The sequence below is a fragment of the Myodes glareolus genome, chromosome 7 (assembly GCF_982192425.1).
Source record: "Myodes glareolus chromosome 7, mMyoGla1.1, whole genome shotgun sequence".
NCBI classification, from domain to species: domain Eukaryota; kingdom Metazoa; phylum Chordata; class Mammalia; order Rodentia; family Cricetidae; genus Myodes; species Myodes glareolus.
In genome coordinates this window covers 25,692,550-25,713,314 of record NC_142032.1, presented here as the reverse complement: position 1 = coordinate 25,713,314, position 20,765 = coordinate 25,692,550, and the positions used below count along the sequence as shown (strand labels likewise).

At 37.7% G+C, this 20,765-nt stretch overlaps 1 protein-coding gene across 2 annotated transcripts in view; it reads left to right on the top strand.

The window, feature by feature from the left end:
- Window positions 1-17,942, top strand: part of Hectd2 (HECT domain E3 ubiquitin protein ligase 2) — a 69,996-nt gene extending 52,054 nt beyond the window's left edge. Inside the window, exons 12-21 of one of the 2 annotated variants that reach the window (XM_085693814.2) lie at window positions 1,998-2,105; window positions 2,896-3,028; window positions 4,442-4,530; window positions 7,268-7,426; window positions 9,240-9,314; window positions 9,982-10,069; window positions 10,154-10,260; window positions 11,946-12,061; window positions 12,546-12,689; window positions 15,668-17,942. In XM_085693814.2, the coding sequence (XP_085549940.2) occupies window positions 1,998-2,105; window positions 2,896-3,028; window positions 4,442-4,530; window positions 7,268-7,426; window positions 9,240-9,314; window positions 9,982-10,069; window positions 10,154-10,260; window positions 11,946-12,061; window positions 12,546-12,689; window positions 15,668-15,788 (1,140 nt within the window). In that variant the 3' untranslated portion in view covers window positions 15,789-17,942. Of the gene's footprint in view, window positions 1-1,997; window positions 2,106-2,895; window positions 3,029-4,441; window positions 4,531-7,267; window positions 7,427-9,239; window positions 9,315-9,981; window positions 10,070-10,153; window positions 10,261-11,945; window positions 12,062-12,545; window positions 12,690-15,049; window positions 15,645-15,667 lie in introns of those variants that run through there. The other variant, XM_085693812.2, reaches the window with a different exon arrangement.
- Window positions 17,943-20,765: the final 2,823 nt, after the last annotated feature.

Sequence of the window (20,765 nt, the reverse complement as noted above, 5' to 3'; positions counted from 1 at the left end):
TTCAAAAATCAGCTTGCATTGAGTACAAGAATATTAGAAGAAATTGTATTGCCTATGGCTCCAAAGATAATTCCAAAGCCACACTGCCCCTGAAGAATGAGTTTAATTTGGTGTATTCAGCACCAGATACCGGCTCAAGGGTTAATATGTATAGCTAATCATCTAGATATTTTGGCTTAGTTGCATTTCTAAGTCATGTTTTTTTTTTTCTTAAGTTTTTTTCAACTTTGGCTATATGGTTTACTATAGTTTAAGTAAAATAGAGATGGCTGGTTCATCCAAATTCTCTTAACAATCCCCTGCCACTCATGTTTAACGAATCAGGATCTTTCTGTGCTGCATTTCTTCTACTGGAAAGGAGAGCAGCAGATATGTTTTCACAGAACATGGGAGGGAGTAGAGACTAAAGACTCAAGAGAGCTGTGTTAGTTCTCACAGCTTCTTCCTGTTGTGCCACTCAAATAAATGACTGGGGACTCTCCTGACACAGCTGATACTATAGTCTGAAACTGCAAAAATAAGTTCTGTAAGACTGTCAAAAGTTCTACCTTCCTCAGTCTCTTTCATTTGGAGCATTGTCATGGCAGATAGGCATTTCCAGTGGAAAGAACTGCTGAGCTTGTCCCCGTGAGCATCAGGGTAAGTGCAGTCAGTGCCAACATGTGCCAGCTGTTTAGGGGCAAGAACAGAAAGAGAAGACAACAAAAGAAGGGTAAGACAAAAGACCTTTTACATAGACACATGAACATAGTCCAGGAACATAGACTCCCTTGGTAAGACAGGGCCCAGAAAAGCAAAAAGCTACTAAGTCTTAACATTGGATATTGGAGGTCTGGAGGAAGTCTCAAACTCTATAGATTTGGGGAATGCAAAATTACTATACTTTAGATGTCTGAAACATTCATCCTTATCTGTACAGAATTCATCTTCATCGTCACCAAAGACAATTAAATAGTCCAGTCATCATTGTCTAGATAAGTAAATATACAAGCATGTTGATTTTGTATAATAAATGATATTTATATATTTCTTATATATTTTAATATGTTGGTTTTTATATACTCAGTGCTTATATTTTGAAAAAACATGAAAAATGAATTTTTCAAATCTGTCATATCTGTATCATTATTTCTGTTTTAACATTTTGGTAAATTTTCTTTTGGTAGTCTTTAAAAACAACAAAGATAAAGCAGTGTTATATGCATAATTTTGATCCCTGTTCAAACTGCTTACATAGTTTTCCTACTCATTTTTAGTAGCTGCATTATATTCCACTAACTAGATCTGCTTAGGGTAGTTCTAAAGCTTTGCTTTTATGAATAATATTTTTATGAGTATCTTCTGGAATAAAATGTTTTTCTGATCTTCAAAATTCCCAAAAGTAGAACTATTATTGTAAAAAGTCTGATCATTGCTGAGTCCCTGACACCATAGGTACGTTAATTTTTTACTTTCTAAGAGATTATTTTTTAGAGTAAATTCACTATCTAAAATAGATTAAGCCTGAGTTTATTGTTAAAAATACCTGAATTGGTTAAACGCTCCCCCAACTTTGGGGGGGGGGGTTCGAGATAGGGTTTCTCTGTGTAGACCTGGCTGTCCTGAAACTCACTTTGTAGGCCAGGCTGGCCTCAAACTCACAGAGATCTGCCTGATCTGCCTCCCGAGTGCTGGGATTAAAGGCATGCGCTGCCACCATCCAGCTAAATGTCCCCCTTTTATTACACAACAGACTTTGCCTTTGAAGGTCTGAGGCCTGTTGAAATGGCAGTGCAGCCTTCTCACTATAAAAGTTGAGCAAGATTTTGATACCTACTGGCTATCATTGTTCCAAAATAAAGTAATAATCTTTTACAAGTTAAAATATATGTAGTTGATTTATGAAATTATTTACATAAGAGATAACATAAACAAGAATTAAGCTATTTTGACTAATGTGTTTTAAATAAAATTATAATTTAAGTAAAGTGAAAATGTTTGCTTTCTTATTTAATTAGCAAAGTCTGGTGGATAAAGTATCTCGAAGACAAAGACCTGACATGAATATGTTATTCCTAAATATGAAAGTAAGGCGGACACATCTGGTTAGCGACTCACTTGATGAGGTATAATTCATCCCAAAATGGTGTTGATTAAAAAAATTCAATTATGTAACTTATTACTAAAATTTTATTGTTATTATTTCTATGTGCCAATGCATATGCTTCCAAAAATTCTGATAGTTGAGATAAATTTTCTATAAATAAGCTTTATTTCATCTTAATGTTTATTAATGGTTGGTTAATTACTTAGAGGAGTTGATGTAGAATACTTAAATGTATAATTTATGTTTCTTAGTATGCTACCTGGATTCTAAACCCACTCATCTCTCTTTCTGATTATGTGTGTAACAAGTCATTTTAAATTCTCCAGACCTCAGATTGCTCATCTATAAACTTGCAGGTCTGACCTATAGGGATGGATATTTAGATTCACGCAAACACTGACCCATGTATGTATATTGCAGAGTCCGACCATCATGTAGTTAAGAGGAGAAAATGGCTATTATATATGTCATTTTCTTAATTTAGTGTTGAAAGAGAAAGGGGACATGAAAAATTATTTTGTATTATCATCTACTAAATTAAAAATTTGGATGCACTGTGATTCTTGGGGATTGTAACCTTTATTAAGGCATCTGACTGCTATTTTTTTCTCATCTATAAAATAAATATAATAATACCTAGCTTGTTGTGTCCGGCAACATGGATGGATGGGTGGATGGATAGATAGACGGATGTTTATGGAAGTAAAAATAAGCTAAAGTCTACCTAATATTGTTCCCAAAATTAAAAACAAATGAATACCCTTTTCATTGCTCTTTGTTCTCCATTACTACATAACTTCTTCAAATAGTTAACCCGGAAAAGAGCAGACTTGAAGAAGAAGTTGAAAGTTACATTTGTAGGTGAAGCTGGACTGGATATGGGTGGCTTGACTAAAGAATGGTTCCTTCTTCTAATTCGCCAGATTTTCCATCCAGATTATGGTGAGTGTGTAATATTTGTGACCAGTGTCTCTCAATGTTGACAGAAGTTTCTGTCCCACCCAATCCCGTAGCCGTTCAATCCCAAGGAAGCACACAGCAGCCAACATTAATTATAAACTGATTGGCCTATTAGCTCAGGATTCTTATTAATTAACTCTTATATTAACCATAATTTTTGTTTGTGTTAGCCACATGGCTTTTATCCTTTTATCAGTGAGGCATTCTCATCTTGCTTCCTCTGGGTCTGGGTGACGACTGCAGACTGAGCCTTTCCTCTTCCCAGAACTCTCCTATTCTGGTTGCCCCACCTATATTTCCTACCTGGTTACTGACCAATCAGTGTTTTATTAAACCAATACGAGTGACAAGTCTTTACAGGGTCCCACAGTATCTCCAGGCTTGTTAGAGTTCAGTAGCAACCCTGACATTTTCATCAACTGTAAATGAAGAATTTGTATGGAGATAACCATACATCTCTTGAATAAACCAAATGCATGAAAGTATGGCATTGAAATAAAAGACATTCAGAATTTGAAAGCAAGCCTACAGTTTTTTTCTATACTAGTTTAGGAAGCTTCGTTCATTAAATAGTGAATCATTTTAAGAAATAGTGTGTTCTGGGGAGATGGTTTAGTCAGTGAAGCACTGGCTGTGCAAGCATGAGGGTCTCAGCTTCGATCCCCAGCATCCATGTCACTTCTGTAACCCCAGCACTGGGGAGACAGATGGGAGGACCCTAGAGCCTAGACAACTAGTCTGTTTTAACTGGTGAGCACCAGATTCAATGGGAGACTCTGTTTCAAAATAAGGTGGAATGTGATTAAGGAAAACGCCTGACATTAACCTATGGCACCCACACACATACGAATATGTATACACACGTGTATATAGCACAAATAGACAAAAAGAGATAGTAATTCATGAGTTAATTGTTTTTAGGACATAAATCTTCAAATTTTATTTTATTTAGAGGAACTGCCTACGCAATTATTAGCATCTTCTGAATGCTTCCTTCAAAGGAGAATTTCTACATTTTATAGGGCTCACATATATATATTATAGATAACATAGGTGCATGTGTAAAATCTGGTGATATGAGACAGGGTTGGCAAAGACAGATTGTAGTGTGCAGATAATGCTCAAAATTTATTTCCCTCATGAGCTATAAAGCTATAGTTTTTATGAAGTTACCTGATTATTTTATACCATTTATCTTCAACTCAAGATATCAAAGAAAAATAAAATGCCTTCCACATGTATTTTACTAAGATGTGCAAATGTAGTCTGCTAAATTTTTAACATGAATGATGGTTTGTAGCAGAACTGTTACTACAATGTTTTGCTTTCAGTAGTTACCATGTGTATTTTACCATCACTTTTATTCTGTGCACAAATTGTGTTTTCTCTTTCCAGGCATGTTTACATACCACAAGGATTCACACTGCCATTGGTTTAGCAGCTTTAAATGTGATAACTATTCTGAATTCCGATTGGTTGGAATTGTATCCTTTAAACTGTCCACTAGGAGGTGCTACTGAACTAGGGATTTGTTTTAAGTTTTTTTTTAATCTGTATTTTAGAAAAATGTTGTTTTAGAAAATTAAACATTATCAAATTTATTAATTAGATTCTCTAATTTGTATAATATGTAATATCACATCTCCATAATCATAGCTTCAATACATTAAAGAACTGGCTGAATTTCAGATTTTTCTCCCTTATCTCAAAATGATTACTTAAATATCAAAATTATTAAAAATCTAAAACATTTTAAAAATAAAATGGAGTATTTTCCATTTGTAATAAAGTATCTTCTGTTCTTGTTTTGTGGTCAGTTTACTCAGCTTACTAAATTGAAATTGCAAGAATTAAATATAGATCTTTTAATGTACTCTGAAATCCTGACACATGAAGAAGGTAACCCTAAGAAGTTAAAAAGTAAATGCAATGAGAAATATTTAAAACATACATAATTGTTTAAATTAATTAAATTTTTAATGTTATGGATCCATTTACCATCCTCTCACCTCTATCTCAGGTGTATTGTGTAATTTATCCCTACATTGGAAGGGTTAAAGAGATGTTAGATATTAGACAAGATGCCTTGTACATTAACTTTTTAAATTACATGAAATATAATTGTCTGGAAAATGAAGAAGAGGAAGTAGATGAGCAAGTGCAGAAGATGTGTTAGCTAAAAGAGAAAACGTTCCAACTTTGGGAAGCTTAGCATTTAAGTGCAATTTCGCTCGTTTATTCTCTGTTAGAGAGCCATGCAGCGTGATATTAATAAGTACTAAGGGGTGTGTGACTTCATTAAAACCAAAATTAGTATAAAAATAAGGGGAGTGGGGTCTTAAGGTAGAGGTAGGAATTGAAGCGGGAGAGTGATGAGAGGAATGGAAGGCTAAGGTGTTGTGGACCTGCTACAAAGCAGCAGCCATACGGAGCACCCACCCACAAACGGCCTGCGCTGCGTCTATTGTGATTACACCCTGAGGATGCATTTGAAGTTGAAAGAGTAAATGAAACAAAAAGCAGCAGGAAACAAAACTACACATTGAGATAGGCAAGTTAATTTGAAATGTTTTATAGATTGTCATGGCCAACGTCCAAAGCAACAGATTCCACAATATCCAAGAATGCCAACAATGCATGGACTACTGTTTTCTGTTGTTTACAGTTCTCACTTGAGTGTGTCCCACTAATCTGGTACTGTTGACTAATGACCGATTTGAACTTCTTGATGCATGTGGTTAGCATGCTTTGAAGGTCTTACGTCATAGCTCAGAGTTGTATAAGTCAGCTATCACTTTTGAAATAGTGCTATCCATAAAATCATGAATTGCAGTCGTCTCCTATCACGATATTGGTAGTTTTTACTCAGTTGCTACCCAAAAGATCACAGTAAGCATATCTCTATGTATACATCTCATGCCAAACAAGGCGCCTACAATTATACTCACACAATTATTTAGTATTTGATTACAGTTATTTTAAAATATGGTAAAGTCTTAGTGTTTACAAGAAATAGAGCAATAAAACAAAATAATGATGGTAAAATATTGTAGAGATTATATCAAGAACATTAATACAGTGACATTTTAAAAGTAGAATTGCCTATACCAACAAGGATATTGAACACAGTAGAGAAGTGTGCACATGCAGGTTTCAGAGTGTGCACAGTGCAGAGCACTCAGTGACACAACAGTGAAGTTACCACACCCGTTCCCCAGAATAGGCTGATTTAGTGTGGAGTATTTCTGTATGTGAGAGGGCTCCATAGCAAAGCCTGTTAACCTGCTTCCTCACTGTGCATTAGGTTTTAGGAATCTAGCATTTAAATTTTTTAAATGAAAAATGATCAGAAGTTATCAGCAGAGTAGAATCTTAGAAAATTATAAATTATGATACTGTGGTAGTATTATTATTATCATCATTGCTACTATCCTGATTATGTAAGTACATCTGAACATATTTTCATTATCTTCTTCTCCCACACACTAGTCTGCCTACGTGGTTACTCGAGAAACAGTATAGCTATTTCTTATGTTGCCAGCCCTCATTTTACCTTTGCAAACTGAATTTAGGGGTGTTTACAGAAATTTGCTAGGCCTATGTGTGTAGGTTTCTTTTTGAATCTATAAAATGAATTACTTTTTAAGTAACTTTAATATGATAACTGACCATTTACATACTATGAAATTTGATTTAAACCCCCTTTGCAGCAAATGGATGTTATCTTCTGCTGTATAAATAGGATATTTCAGCTAGCCCTTCAAGTTTTATATATGAGTCTACTCACACTATTTCATTAACAGTATTTGTACATTCATATGCTTGTTCATTCCAGCTCCTTTAACACGGTTTTATTTAAGCGTTGAATAGCTAAATATGGCAACTTGTAAAATCAGTGCTGTATTCTGCAGTGAATAAAAATCTGGGTGCTGCTTATAAAACCACCAACATGCTTGCTTAAATTTAGCAATTTTTATATAATTATATAATTTATAGGAATGCCTGAAATCATTAAATCCTATTAAATTAACATGTTTCCCATGACTTTTGCTAATCAAGAATTATAGTATGTAAATAAAGGGAAATTCAAGAAAGAAGAAAGGTATGTTGGACTAAGAAAGTCAGTGTTAGATCTGAAGGAAGTGTGAGAAGTGCTGCATAATTCAAAACTCATTTGTTGTCATGGATTTTATGTTAATACTTAACATTTAGTATGCATAGCTCATGGGACTAGCTGTTTATAACAGCATCACCTTGGATATTCGTTTTCCTCCCTGCTGTTACAAGAAATTACTGAGCCCTCCCACCGTACCTAGTGATCAAAATACACCAGTAGGCATCTGCAGTGTTACCATTGATGACTTGTGTCAGATTATGCCTGTAAGTATGTTACTGACGTCTTGTAGTCATGTAATGATAAATGCCTCTTTATACAGTCTTCAATGCTATTCTTACTTTAAAATAGCCTTCCCTTTTAGACCTCTTTTCCATCTTGCTTTCAGCCCACTCCCCCAACACACACATATCCTTACAGAGATAGCCACCTATTTTCCAATGTACTTAAGCTCTTACAGATCAGATTTCAAGTCTGACGAGCATAGATTTGAATCCAGACCATGCCACCTATTGGCTCTGTGAACTTGGGTGAGTTATTTAACCTCTCTGAGCACTAATGTCCTTATGGGAATAATAGGATGTTTTTTATTAATAATTAAGAACAAGTCCCCTGTTCATTCCTGGTGCCCATATCAACTACTTGTAATACCAGTTCTGGGGAAATCCAACACCTCTGGCCTCTGCAGACACCAGCACACATGTACACATACTCATACACAAACTTACACAAATACACATAATTTTAAATAAATCTTTTTAATGGTGACAGAAATATCAAATCTCTACTGACCTAGATTTGTATAAAAATATGTGCTTTCAAAAATAAAAATCTGGCAATTTTATTTTCACATTTCACAGTACAAGTGAAAAATACATTTTTTATCCCACTTCTCCCATCCAAGACTGTCCTCTCTGCTAGTAATAGGGAGACATATCCCTTGTTGTGCCACTAGGAACCATTCAGATGCAGCACCATGATCTTCTGGCAAAACAAGTAACACAAAACTGATAAAGAGCCCCTCTGTTGTTATCTGTCCAGTCAAGTCATGCCAGGATGAGTAGGCACCATCATGGGGCAAGCAGACAGTCTAGTCATTGGAGACTCAGGTATCATGGGCATGTGACCTTCCGTGCGTGAGTGGCCTCATTCCAAAAACAGGTCCCATACACATCATCCCAGGAGAAGAGTCTATCACTGGCATCATGGAAGGACCTCCCATGTGGACTGTGGGCATCATACCAAATGAGGAGGATCCAGAAGACTGGGTAGAATTAGGATCATTTCCCCTGCAGGAAGAGGAGCAGAGTATGGAGCGAGAGGCATCATTCCTTACCAAAATGCAGCCATTATTTTGTCAGTCGGGTTTGGGCCTGCTTTTCCATCCATTTCTGATGGTAGACTTTCATGTTCTCTTTGTGTTTCCTAGCATTGCAGTGTGTAGTCATGGGTAATATACATATTACAGTAGTCATGATAAAATCACCGCCACCCTGTCAAATCTCAGGCCCTCACTCCTGCGCTTTTAATGAAATAGAAATTTATTATGTAAAGTATGTAAGATTATTGCAACCCATGACATTATTTATTTTTTCAAAGAATTTCATATAAATTAATAATAATTTTTCAGCTTGAAAAAAATGAAACATTAAGCCCTTAACATATGTGACCTGTATGTCTAATGTTTAAACAATGCATGCTAAAATAGCAGCACATTTTTAAGAATATTTATGTATAAGTTGAAAGTGAGAACTACTACAAATCCACAAACAGTTGTGTGGCAGAGAGCCAGGAATTACACTGGAAATCATAGTAGAGCTCAACACCTGTTTGCTTAAGAATGGGCCATCGGGTTAGCTCTCCAGTATGAACTAGATAATTCCCTCCTGCATGAACTTCAGTTTTCCCCAGCTGTGAATGGTGGAAATCATTAACAAGTATCATACCGCCAATGTTTCTTTTAAAGTGTGAGTTTACCATAGTCTTAGACTCACAGTAAGGGGCTCACAGTCTGTCTCCTTACAATCTGAAGGAACGCCGGTTGACTGTAAAAGACAGGTCACAGATTTGTTTTTACAGGAATTGGCCCATGGATTAAAGGAACTCTTATCCTACGAAGGCAATGTTGAAGAAGATTTCTATTCAACATTCCAGGTACTGATGAGAGCATACGCTTTTTGTCAGCTGTGCATCCAATATGAAAATGCTGTCACAAACACTTGCTGTTGGATGAACAAGGATGACTGAACACATAGAATCTTAAGACAAAGATTTTAAGTCTCATGTAGCAGTGCAGCAGGGGTCCTGGCACTCAGGAAACTGAGGCAGAACTGGGATTTTGAGGACAGCTTGGGCTACACAGAAAGGCCCTATTTCAGTTCATTTTAAAAGGATCAAAGCTAGTAATGTAATAGAGACAGTCCAGCAGACACGTACAGATAAGCATGCGGAAATGCATCCAGCAAGGGCTTGGCACTCTGCTAGTCAGTTGCATATTCCTTTTTACTAAAGTTAGCCTACTGAATCACCCCAACACAGGAAGTTTAGGCAAAGCTAATAAGTCAGACCAAAACACTCATTTCCACCTCTCTTACTTGCCATACAAGTTTTGTGAGCTTCTTTAAAGGAGTTAACTGTATTTAACAGGAAGAATTAAGAACCTGCTTTTTTCACCTCAGAATGACACCTCTGAGTCATATAGTTTAGGCTTTTGGCAGTTGCGTGTCTAAAGGGAGGGACAGGACTGTTGTACAGATCTACTCACTGAAGTCCAGTGTTCCACCATCAGTACCAATAAACATATCATGGTATCGCCCATCAGGTTTTTCAAGAAGAATTTGGAATAATTAAGTCCTATAACTTAAAGCCAGGGGGTGATAAGATTCCAGTTACCAATCAGAATAGAAGAGGTAAGTTAGATGCCATTTTTAATTGCAGAGAATTAGCACTTTTCATTTACTATGACTATGTAACAATGTGAAATTGCTTTCCAGAATATGTACAGCTTTATACAGACTTCCTTTTGAACAAATCTATCTATAAGCAATTTGCTGCATTTTATTGTGGATTCCATAGTGTGTGTGCTTCAAATGCCCTAATGGTGAGTTTAAAGTCTTAAATCTTCAATTAGGTTTTGTGATGGTATAGCAGATAATTCCTTAAATATCTTGGTAAATGAGCTTTTAAAAGTAGAAAATGTTTTCTACTTTTAAAAAATAGAGTTAGAAGTAACAGTAGTGCTCCTGTTTCAGCCTTTCTCTGCTAGAGAGAGAAAAACGTGACTTCAGATCTTTCTTCCTTCTGCTATGCCTTAAATTAGAACTTTAAAAGCTGTAAGTGGATGTTAAGACTCAGGAACAAAGCACAAAAGGAGAGTAAATGCCTAGCTCCAGGGAAAAGGACACTTCTCACTGAGCAAGGAGGGTGTTCCGTGCCTACTCCAGAGTCTATCAGCAGCCTTGGGTCTGTAGTCATCTGCAGAAGCATGGTAGACTCATGATGGTAACTGGACTTAGACTTCCATATTGTAAATATCAATGACTCCTTCACCTCATACACCCAGCGTGTGCCGTCATTCCTTTCGTGTGTCCCTTCTGCTTTATTAGGAGAGATTGGAATAGCTTTTCATTTCGGTTGTTTTAAAGAAGAAAGGAATGGACTATCAAGGTTACTTTGTGGGCAGGGGCAAGTACCTTAGCTCTTTACAGTTTGTTTTAGAGCAGTGGTTCTCAACTTGTGGATTGCAAGCCCTTTAGGGGTCCAAGGACCCTTTTACAGGGGTCACATATCAGATATCCTTCATATTAGATATCTACATTACAATTCATAGCAGTAGCAAAATTGCAGTTATGAAGTAGTAACAAAATGGTTTTATGGTTGAGGGTCACCACAATATGAAGAGCTGTATTAAAGGTTCGCAGCATTAGAAAGTTTGAGACCACTGTTTTAGAGTAACCTCTGAAGTGTTAATCTAATTAATCTTTAACAACCAAAAATTGGGAGTCAAATATCAGGGTAAGAATCTGAAAGATCAAAGAAGCAGGAAGCAGCTACCTGCCTCTACCATTCCTCCATCCAAAAGGGCCAAGATCCTCTCTCAACCCTGCCTGACGACCTTCCTGTCTCCTCTCTGTCTACAGTCCTCCAAACCTTTGTGGTCAGCTAGTGGCTAGCTCCACTCTCTGACTCCAAGCAAGCTTTACTATTCAGAACGCAATCAAAATATCACACAAGAAATCTTTGCAACACATTTGCTGAAAGTACCTTTGAAACAGAAGCACCATTGAGTTAAAACTAAGTTTTATGACTCTCTGGTAGTGGGAAGACAGAGAAAGGAAAAATAAAAATTAAATGGCATAGGATTCTCTATTTCTCAGATCTAATCTCCAGGTTAGAACAAACTCACCTGGATGGTGGAAAGCCGTGAGCGATGCAGAGCAGAGTAAATGCAGCTCTGCAGTCAGTGCACAGGGTGCTGCAGAGCTGGGAGGGCAGGCAGGTCAGTGCACAGCGGTACTGCGCCGAGGGCGGAGAAGGCTGAGTTTGCTTCATGCAGAGCTGTCTTGGTTTTCTGAAACTACTAATTACTGTTTTATAAGATACAAACCTTTTGAAACATAATACCTTGCTGTAGTTGGAAAATATAAATGAAAGGCATCTTCTTCAACAAAAATCATTTGATTTACTAAAAAAGTCATGATTTCTGATTTGATTCTTTGATTAAAATAGTTCAAATTTCATTTAATACCATCATTTTTAAATTATGACTTTTATGGTTATTGACAGCTACTTCGTCCAGAAGAGGTTGAGATTCTGGTGTGCGGCAGCCCTGAGCTGGATATGCATGCTCTGCAGAGGAGCACTCAGTACGACGGCTATGCGAAGACTGACCTGACCATACGGTGAGCTCTCCGTCTCCAGACACTTGTCCGTGGAGGACAGGATAGGATGTGCTTGCTTGTTTGTTAAATTTAGAATTCCTCAATCACTTGTTAAATATTCTGCAGTCCACCCTGTCTTAGTTCATTTCCAAAAATAAGCAAGTACTAAAATGTGAATGCGTTAACAACCCCCTTGGGAGGAAATTATATAACTTTCTATCAAAGTATACAAGGTTTTTAAATATGCTAAATTCTAAATAGAATTTTACTGGCACTGTGTCGAAAAATAAGGATTTCTGATTATATAGAGAACAAAAAATGAGCTCTGTGCTAACCATTGTTAGACTAGTTAAATAATGTTATCAAATGTTACTTTGTATGATTCCCAAAGTGTGTGTGTGTGTGTGTGTGTGTGTGTGTGTGTTAGAGGAAGTTTCCCAGAGCTTACTTTATTAGAATCTCTAATTAATTAGGATAATATCATTGTATAAATTTTCTTCTGTAGATACTTCTGGGATGTTGTACTTGGATTTCCTCTTGATCTTCAGAAGAAGTTGCTACATTTTACTACAGGAAGTGACAGAGTACCTGTGGGAGGGATGGCTGATTTGAACTTTAAAATTTCAAAGAATGAAACTTCTACTAACTGGTAAACTCTGGATTATAACTTTATTTTTAATGTATAACTTATTACTAATTTTGGAATCAAAAGAGTCTTTTAATCATTTCCATGTAAAATACTGCAGTGTCAATGTGACCTTGAAGTGGAAGAGGCTGTGGTTGAAAGTTCCCTGAAGTGTTGACACAGCCCAGTACTAATGGCCATTCCCTTCCATCTGCTTCTTGCATGCCAGGGCCAAGTACTGATGTGTGGTCTTTTAGAACTTAGCCTGTCTTACAGTAGTCTTAGAGTCTAACCCTCATTGTGGTATAAGTGATCTTTATAATTGGGAAATATATGAAGTTGAGGCTCTTAGAAAGGGTAGTGCTTTAACTTCTGGTGCTCACCGTCTTCTAAATCTCATGCTCCTCACATATGAAGTGATAAAGACCATGACTATAAACAGTTTCCTAACAGTTCCTTACTCCTAGTGCAGTATTCTGTGGTTTCAGAAAGTACTTCAACTAGACACAACTTAGCTTATAATCACCCTTGCCCTGTAGCTCACACACTGAATGTTTCTCAAATCTTGACTCAGTCCTTTCAGTTTAGAACTTGAATTGGTCCTATGCTTGCCAGTAGCCACCACCCTGGATCTGTCCCTTTTCTCCTCGTTCCTAGCTGAGTTAAGGCCTCCTTCCTGCCCAGGTTCCCACACAACTCTTTCTCTGTGCCACTGCTGTGGCCCTGACACCCTGGGCATTAGTAACTTTACTGTAACTTTATCTCATCAGTTCTAGTCCTAGAGCGCATCATTTCTGCTTACATCCACAGTTTTGCATCATCCTTAAAACACTTTGCCTGCCTCCCTCCATTCCTTTGGTTTGTTCCCTTTGCATGTGATCCGTGCTTGCTAGCACTCATGGAGATCCTTTCTAATGTTGTCTTCTCCTGGGACACTAAAAAGTCATCATTCAGTACATTCCTTTTTCATGGTTCACCTTAGACTGCAGCCATTTATTTAGCTCTTAAAGGCAGAGGATAGGCCCTGTGTACCTTATTCTCCATTAGGCACACGTGTAGTAAAAATGGTTATTGAATGAATATTTAAAACTATGTCTAATGAAAATTATACCTGGGGGCTCAGAATATGGCTCTGTGGTTAAGCACAAACATCTGAGTTCAGATTCCTAGCCAACCAAATAACAAGCCGTGTGTGGCACATTAGCTTATACCCCTGAGCTGGAGGAAGACTCGGGGACACATGAGGATCACCGGGGTTTGCCTAAAGCCAGCCTAACTAAGAAAAGACAAGTTATAGGTTCAGTCAGACACCCTGTCTCAATGCAATAAAGGGAAAGAGAGAGAGAAGAGAGACTCACTATCCTCCTCTGGCCTCCATGTGTGCATATGAGTGTGTGCACTGCCACACATATACATGAGCATAATCTCCACACACAAAGATAAATAGAAAAAAGGATTATATTTTAAAGCATAAATGAAGAATATTTACAATTAAAAAATTCTATATGAGTCATAATTAAAAGATCTAAAATGAGAAACCTATCTTATTTTAATACAAAGGCAAAATACAAATGTCTCCCTTTTTTATTTTTTAGTTTTTTGAGACAGGGTTTCTCTGTAGCTTTGGAGCCTGTCCTGGAACTAGCTCTTGTAGACCAGGCTGACCTCGAACTCACAGAGATCTGCCTGCCTCTGCCTCCCAAGTGCTGGGATTAAAGGCGTGCGCCATCACCACCCAGCCATCTCCAATTATTTTTACTTCGGAGGTGATTTTAGGAGCTAACATGGCTTAGTTCTGACTCTGGATTCTCAGCAGGAACCTCACATTGATAAAATACAATTAACTGTGAAAGATGTGTGACATTTCCATCCAGTGCAGTGACATTGTTTCTCAAAGGCAAGGGCAGTGTTCCATCTGAACTAAGAACTTTCATCCCTTCCATAAGGCACACTGTTGAAGATTGATGAGTTGATGTTGATGTGAATGGCAAAGGTTTACTTTTTAGCGGAAAAAAAAAAAAAAAAAACACTGGTTTTGGAGTCAGACTAGACTGGGTTTGAAACTCAAGCTTACACCTCTCCAGCTCTGCAGCTTTGAACCTTTGATCTGTATATTCCCAGGTCTAAGTTTCCTCATGCATACACTGGGGATAGCAACCATGTTAGGTTGCTTTAGTAGGATCTTACATGAAGCAGTGCATGTCAGACATGTGCTCCAGTGCTGATCGTACTTGAGAGGCTCCATAAACCATGACTGACTGACCTACTGTTTGTTGTGTGGTCTTGCAGTATCAATTTTGATCACAGAAATTCTTTTTCAGTGCTCTTTGATTTATTCCAATTTTCACATACTGACTTTGCTGAAAGCTCTTGTGATGCTGCAGGATCCATAGAAACCAAAGAGAAGGATCTGAGAGTCCTTCGGAAGCTTGGACAAGATAGCATTGTCGTCAGGTAGACTGCTGCAGGAGCTGATCAGGAGTTCAGGGGCCGCCTGCTCCATGTGCAGAGGACAACAGCTGTGAAGGAGCCCAAAGTGACTTCTTGTGACTTCCTGACAGTCAAGACTGAGCCATAGCCATCAACTGTCTACTACTTCGCCAGGTGTTTTGCATAGATCACAGTCTTAGTCTTTTAATGTACGTGCATAGTTTACCGTATTGATGAGGAAACAGATTTGGAGACCGTAAGCAATTTGCTCAAAGTCCCACAGCTGGTAAGTGAGGAAAACAGTATTTAAATTCAGATCTGTCTGACTCCAAACAAAATGCTTTTCAGATTAGAGTTTAATGAAGGCAACTGATTGTCCTGTCTGTAGACATGTTCCTGCTGTCCAGAAGGGCACTTGGTACTTAGGTATTCAATAGTATTTGTCCAGTAAAGAAGAGATGAGGCATCTCAGAACAGTAAAAAAGATTGGAATAGATGCAGTTTTTTGACGTTTCTTACTCATTTTGTGTATTTTTTACGACAGTATCCTTTATAAACTTACTTTTCCCTAGGTTACCTGTGGCGCACACTTGCTTCAATCAACTCTGCCTTCCCCCATACAAGAGCAAAAAAGATCTGAAACAGAAGCTGATCATTGGAATCTCAAACTCAGAAGGTTTTGGACTTGAGTAACCTAGAAGACTTGAAATACAGTATTTTATATGTAGCATTCACTTCCCTCTTCTCGTGCCTTTAACATTTTCATGTTTCTGTTTCAAAACACTTTCACAAAGCTCACCACTTTTAAAATATGAGGGTTTTTTTTTACTCAAATACAAAATATGTGTAGTGAAGGCATGATTTAAAAAAAAACAGAAATTTATTAATAGGTAAGGAAAGCATATGGGAGAAACAGGCCTGGGTCCAGTGCTCATTTTTATAGCATTTTGTTGTTTTCCATACATAGTTAGTCACAGGTGTCCACTGGGAAAGCCACGTGCAGTAGAGAGGGCATTATGACGTGATGGAGCCCAGTGCAGTCGAGAGGGCATTAGGACGTGATGGAGCCCAGTGCAGTCGAGAGGGCATTAGGACGTGATGGAGCCCAGTGGCAGGTGTGTGCTGTCAGCACTGCAGCAAAGCAGATAGCTAGCTACATTGTCTTTACCATAAAGCATGTAGCCATATTTTCATACAAAGGTAAACAGCAGTATAATTACAAATGCAGTTTACAGGGTCTTTTGATATATTGGTTTGGGGTCCTATAACATCTTTTCAGTGCTGCTGAAAAGCATGTAAATAACTACATACAGCCTAGGAATCACAGGATTTTGATAGTGCCATTTATTGCTAAAGATTTATTTTTACAAAGTAAATTTAGGGTTTTAGATGTGTATACAGCTTTTACAAATCAATAAAGATGATTGTACAAGAGTATTTTCAGACCAATTGGACTCAAGGTTATATTCTTTTAAGTATTGTTAGTCCGCATGCTCACTGGCAGTAAATCGGTTACTTGAGTATTCCATAATGTTTGTATAATGGTCATTTCTTCTTAAAAATCAAACTAGAGTTAATTAGACCGAACTAATCATTGACTACTTAAATTAATTACAAGCACAAAAAACTGCCATTTTATATATTTTGATGTACTCCTTACCTACATTTTTGATCACCAGTTATATGGAAATTCTAAATTTTGGAAAATGTAGGATAAAGTATTTGACAAAAGTGAAATATAATAAAACATTTATGTCAAAATGATCTAGGTTGGTATAAAAGAGAAGTTTGACATTTTGGCTAAAATGTTTGTTTTTCACTGGATTCTAAGTATAGTAAATTCGAAAGTACCCTTGTTTTCTATTTCTAATACAAGTAGCATGTAAAAATTGCATTTTTAAGTCCCAGAACTTTTTTCAATTTATAGCAAATGAAGCAGTTTTATTAGCATGTTACGAACATGTCCATCTCAATACTTCTCTCGTTCTTTGATAGCTTTTCTTCAGAAAACTATTGCAATAAGAATGAAACCAGCATTTAGTACCAGTGTATGCTCCACATGCAACAGCATGCGGCCCAAACCTTCTCTGAACGAGGCACTTCCTTGTTGCTATGCTTCCAGCACCCAACCAGCAGAATTCAAGGGTGCAGGAACTCATCAGCCCGCCCACAGTTCTGAAACCCGCCCATTCCCGCCTTCTTCCCTGGACTGCTTGAGCCTGCAAATTACTCTCTTCCATTGGAGTATACTAAACAAATATTTCTTCTTCAAAGTCTCAGACAGCCTGAGACAGCTAAAGGCACATTTGGTTTGGTTCATACATGTTTTCAATTCATATGCAAATAAAACTGCTTCTCTCTTGCACTGCTTGAACTAGAAAGTATGATGTTTAATGTAGGTCACTACTAACAAGCACAAAGAATCATGTATACAAAACCAGATTTAAGTGTTTTAGGTAAAATGTAAACAAAGTTTTTATTTGTTAGAGATGACTCATGGATTAGTGTTGGCTTGGTCTGCATGTCTAACGATGTGTGTGTATCGATAGCTCTGTCACTTTTAGTAAGTGCACACACAAGCCAAATTTAAGGGACAAAGTCCATAAATATTGGGGATTTTTGTTGTCTTTTATTAAATTGATATTTATAACCATGAATTACTTAGTCATATATTTATGCTCTCTTTTGGTTTACAATGTAATAATACCTCATTTCAAAAGTAAAAACCACTACTGTTACATTTTAATTTAATCAGCTAGAAAATTCATGTAGCTTTTTAAATATACAACCTGTTAATGGTTTCTTGAGTTTTGTATCTGCCATAGTAAATTAAAGCATTGCAAAGTATTTATTAGTATTTATAAAATGTCTTGTCCTTTTTTAAAAAACCTATTTATTTTTCTCTGTATGTTAAGTTTTTAGCAGTCCTTTTTTGTAAATCTGTATTGTATTGAGTTCATTTGTGTACAAACATTTTCGAATATTAAAAATATACAGTCAGTCAGGCTTCAGTTCATTTTTTAAATACCAGATAATTAGTTAAAACAATAGATTTAAAATATAAATTATACTGCTCTTTACTAGATATTATGATTAGGAAAATTGCTAAAACATAGTTTCAAAGACTACTTAGTTAACAAGCAGTATAGTCAACTGCCTTAGCTTATTCTTAGTATGAAACTGCACACTCACTGTCTGAATGGTCACATAGATGTCTTACCAAGTGAATAAGTAGTAGTAGTGGAGTAAACTCAGAAGTGAACATCCAAGGACATCTTACTGGCTGTAGATGGGCAACTGTTGTCTTCAGTGTTCTTCCTTAGAACCATTTCTTTGTCCTTTCCTCTCCTGCCATATTGCCTAAGCTTCAGAAAGAGAAGAGCTAGTGAAACTGAGGAGAAAACTCTGTGGCTACTTCTAACATTGAGGAGTTTGCATCCTTGGAAATAATCTTTAGGAGTTATTTGCTGGGATGTGGGGAGAGTGAGACACAGAATGAGCACACATGTAGAAGCAGACATCCATGTCAGGTGCCTTTGTCATGTTCCACCTTATTTTTGAGACCGAGTTGCTCTCTGAACCTGGAACTCTCCACCTCCAGTCAACTGGCTGGCTGGGAGTCTCTGATCCTCTTGTCTCCTGGTACTTGGGTTACAGGTGGACCTCCACTCTGATGTGCTGGCTGCAATCAAACTCCAGCCTTTGTTTACACAGCAAGCACTTCATCTATTGAGCCTTCTCCCCCATCCTAGTGTGGATTCTCTTAATTTACTGTGTTGCTACAGTTTGAACCTAGATCTGACAATTACCATATGACCTTTGAAGAAAGACAAAGGTGAGTTTTTTGGGAGGACATGGATCAGTCAACCCAGCTAGTCATCCATCCTCAGGACTGCAGTACTCGACTTTGGTGGTAGACAGTTTAACCTCATGTTTTACTGTGATGTCTCAATTTCAAAATAAAAACAACTTGTAAGATGGAAATATCTAATTTCTGTGCAGTTTTTAGGGAAGAAGTGGGTTCATGTGTGGACTCACAGTGCCTAGCATATGGTACATGACTAGAAAGGGTGTGATATGGTGCCAGGGTGGTCACATCCTAGCCCACAGCCTCTCAGCCATCTCACTGTCATTCCGGGGAGGGGTTGTCTCATACAATGGTATATTATTTGTGTTTTAATAAATAAAACTTGCCTGAAGATCAGAGGGCAAAGCAGCCATACAGGCCAGGGAGTGGTGGCACACACCTTTAATCCCAGCACTTGGGAGACAGAGGCAGATGGATCTCTGTGAGTTCAAGGCCACCCTGGACTACACTGAATCTGTCTAAAAAAGAAAGAGAGCTCACACAAAGGTGATCCCAGCACTTGGGATCCCACACCTTTAATCCCAACACTAGGGAGGTGGAGACAGGAATGATATGGCTGGGCAGAGAGAGGACTATAAAGGGGAAAAGATGGGAACTCAATGGAGTTTAAGGGTTTGTGGAGACAGGGACATCAGGCTACCTGGACAGTCACCCAAAGTTCTTCTGCAATGTTAGGGCTTCCAACTTTGGCCCACAGGTCTAGCATATCTGACAGACTTTCCTGTGAAGCAGGGAATTTTGAAGAAGAACTGTCCTTCCTTATCTTGGCAAAGTTTGGCAGTCACCTTTCTTGTGTCCTGCTGGTTCAGTTTGGATAGTATATTGTTAGCAATTGAGTCAAGGGCAATGTCTTTGCCCACATGGCTAGCTTTTGCCATAAAGAAACTCCATATTCTTTCTTTTTCTTTTTTGGTTTTTTTGAGACAGAGTTTCTCCTTGTAACAGCCCTTGTTATTCTGAAATTCACTCTGTAAAACAGGCTGGCTTTGAACTCAGAGATCTGCCTGCTTCTGCGTCCCAAATGCTGGGATTAAAGGCATGCACCATAACTGCCTGGCAAATTCCAGATTCTTTGCCCATTTTCTATTCATTGGTTTTTAGGAGTTACTTCTTTATTCTAAATATTATTAATCCTTTCTTGACAGGAGTTACAGCCTCAGTTTACTCATCCGTAAATTAAAATACTTAGCCTATATAATTGCTAAATAGTTTATGAATAAATATGTAAGCATGTTTATGCATATACTATACAATATCAACATGTGTAAAGTATAAGTTCAACAAACTAGGTATTAATGTATCAAATACAGATATATAATTTAAGTATATCCTTATGGCTGATGTATTTGGGTTCTCTAAAGTAACAAACTGATAGGATGAATGTGTATTACAAAGGAGGCTCATCAGATTGGCTTATACAATGTAGGCTGGATAGTCCAACGATGACTGTACTCTGGAGAGACTGATAACCCATCCATAAGGCCTGAGTCCCATTCTGGTACTGAAGACATGGAGGATTCCTCAAGAGCTGCTGGTCTTTGGTCCATATTGAATGTCCAGGAGATGGTAAGGATGGCAGCAGTGGCAGCAGCAGGGTGGATACACTCAGCAAGGAGCAAAGGTGGCTAGGTAGAAGCCCACTACTTTTTCTGTGGAGCCCTTCCATACCAGGCTGCCCACTCCTGGAGGAGGGTCTTCCCCCTTCTGTTAACTGCCCAGTAAACATCCCTGCAGGCCCACCTAGAGGGTTGTCTTTGAATTGACTTCAGCCATCATCAGCCATCAGAATGGCTTACCTTTAT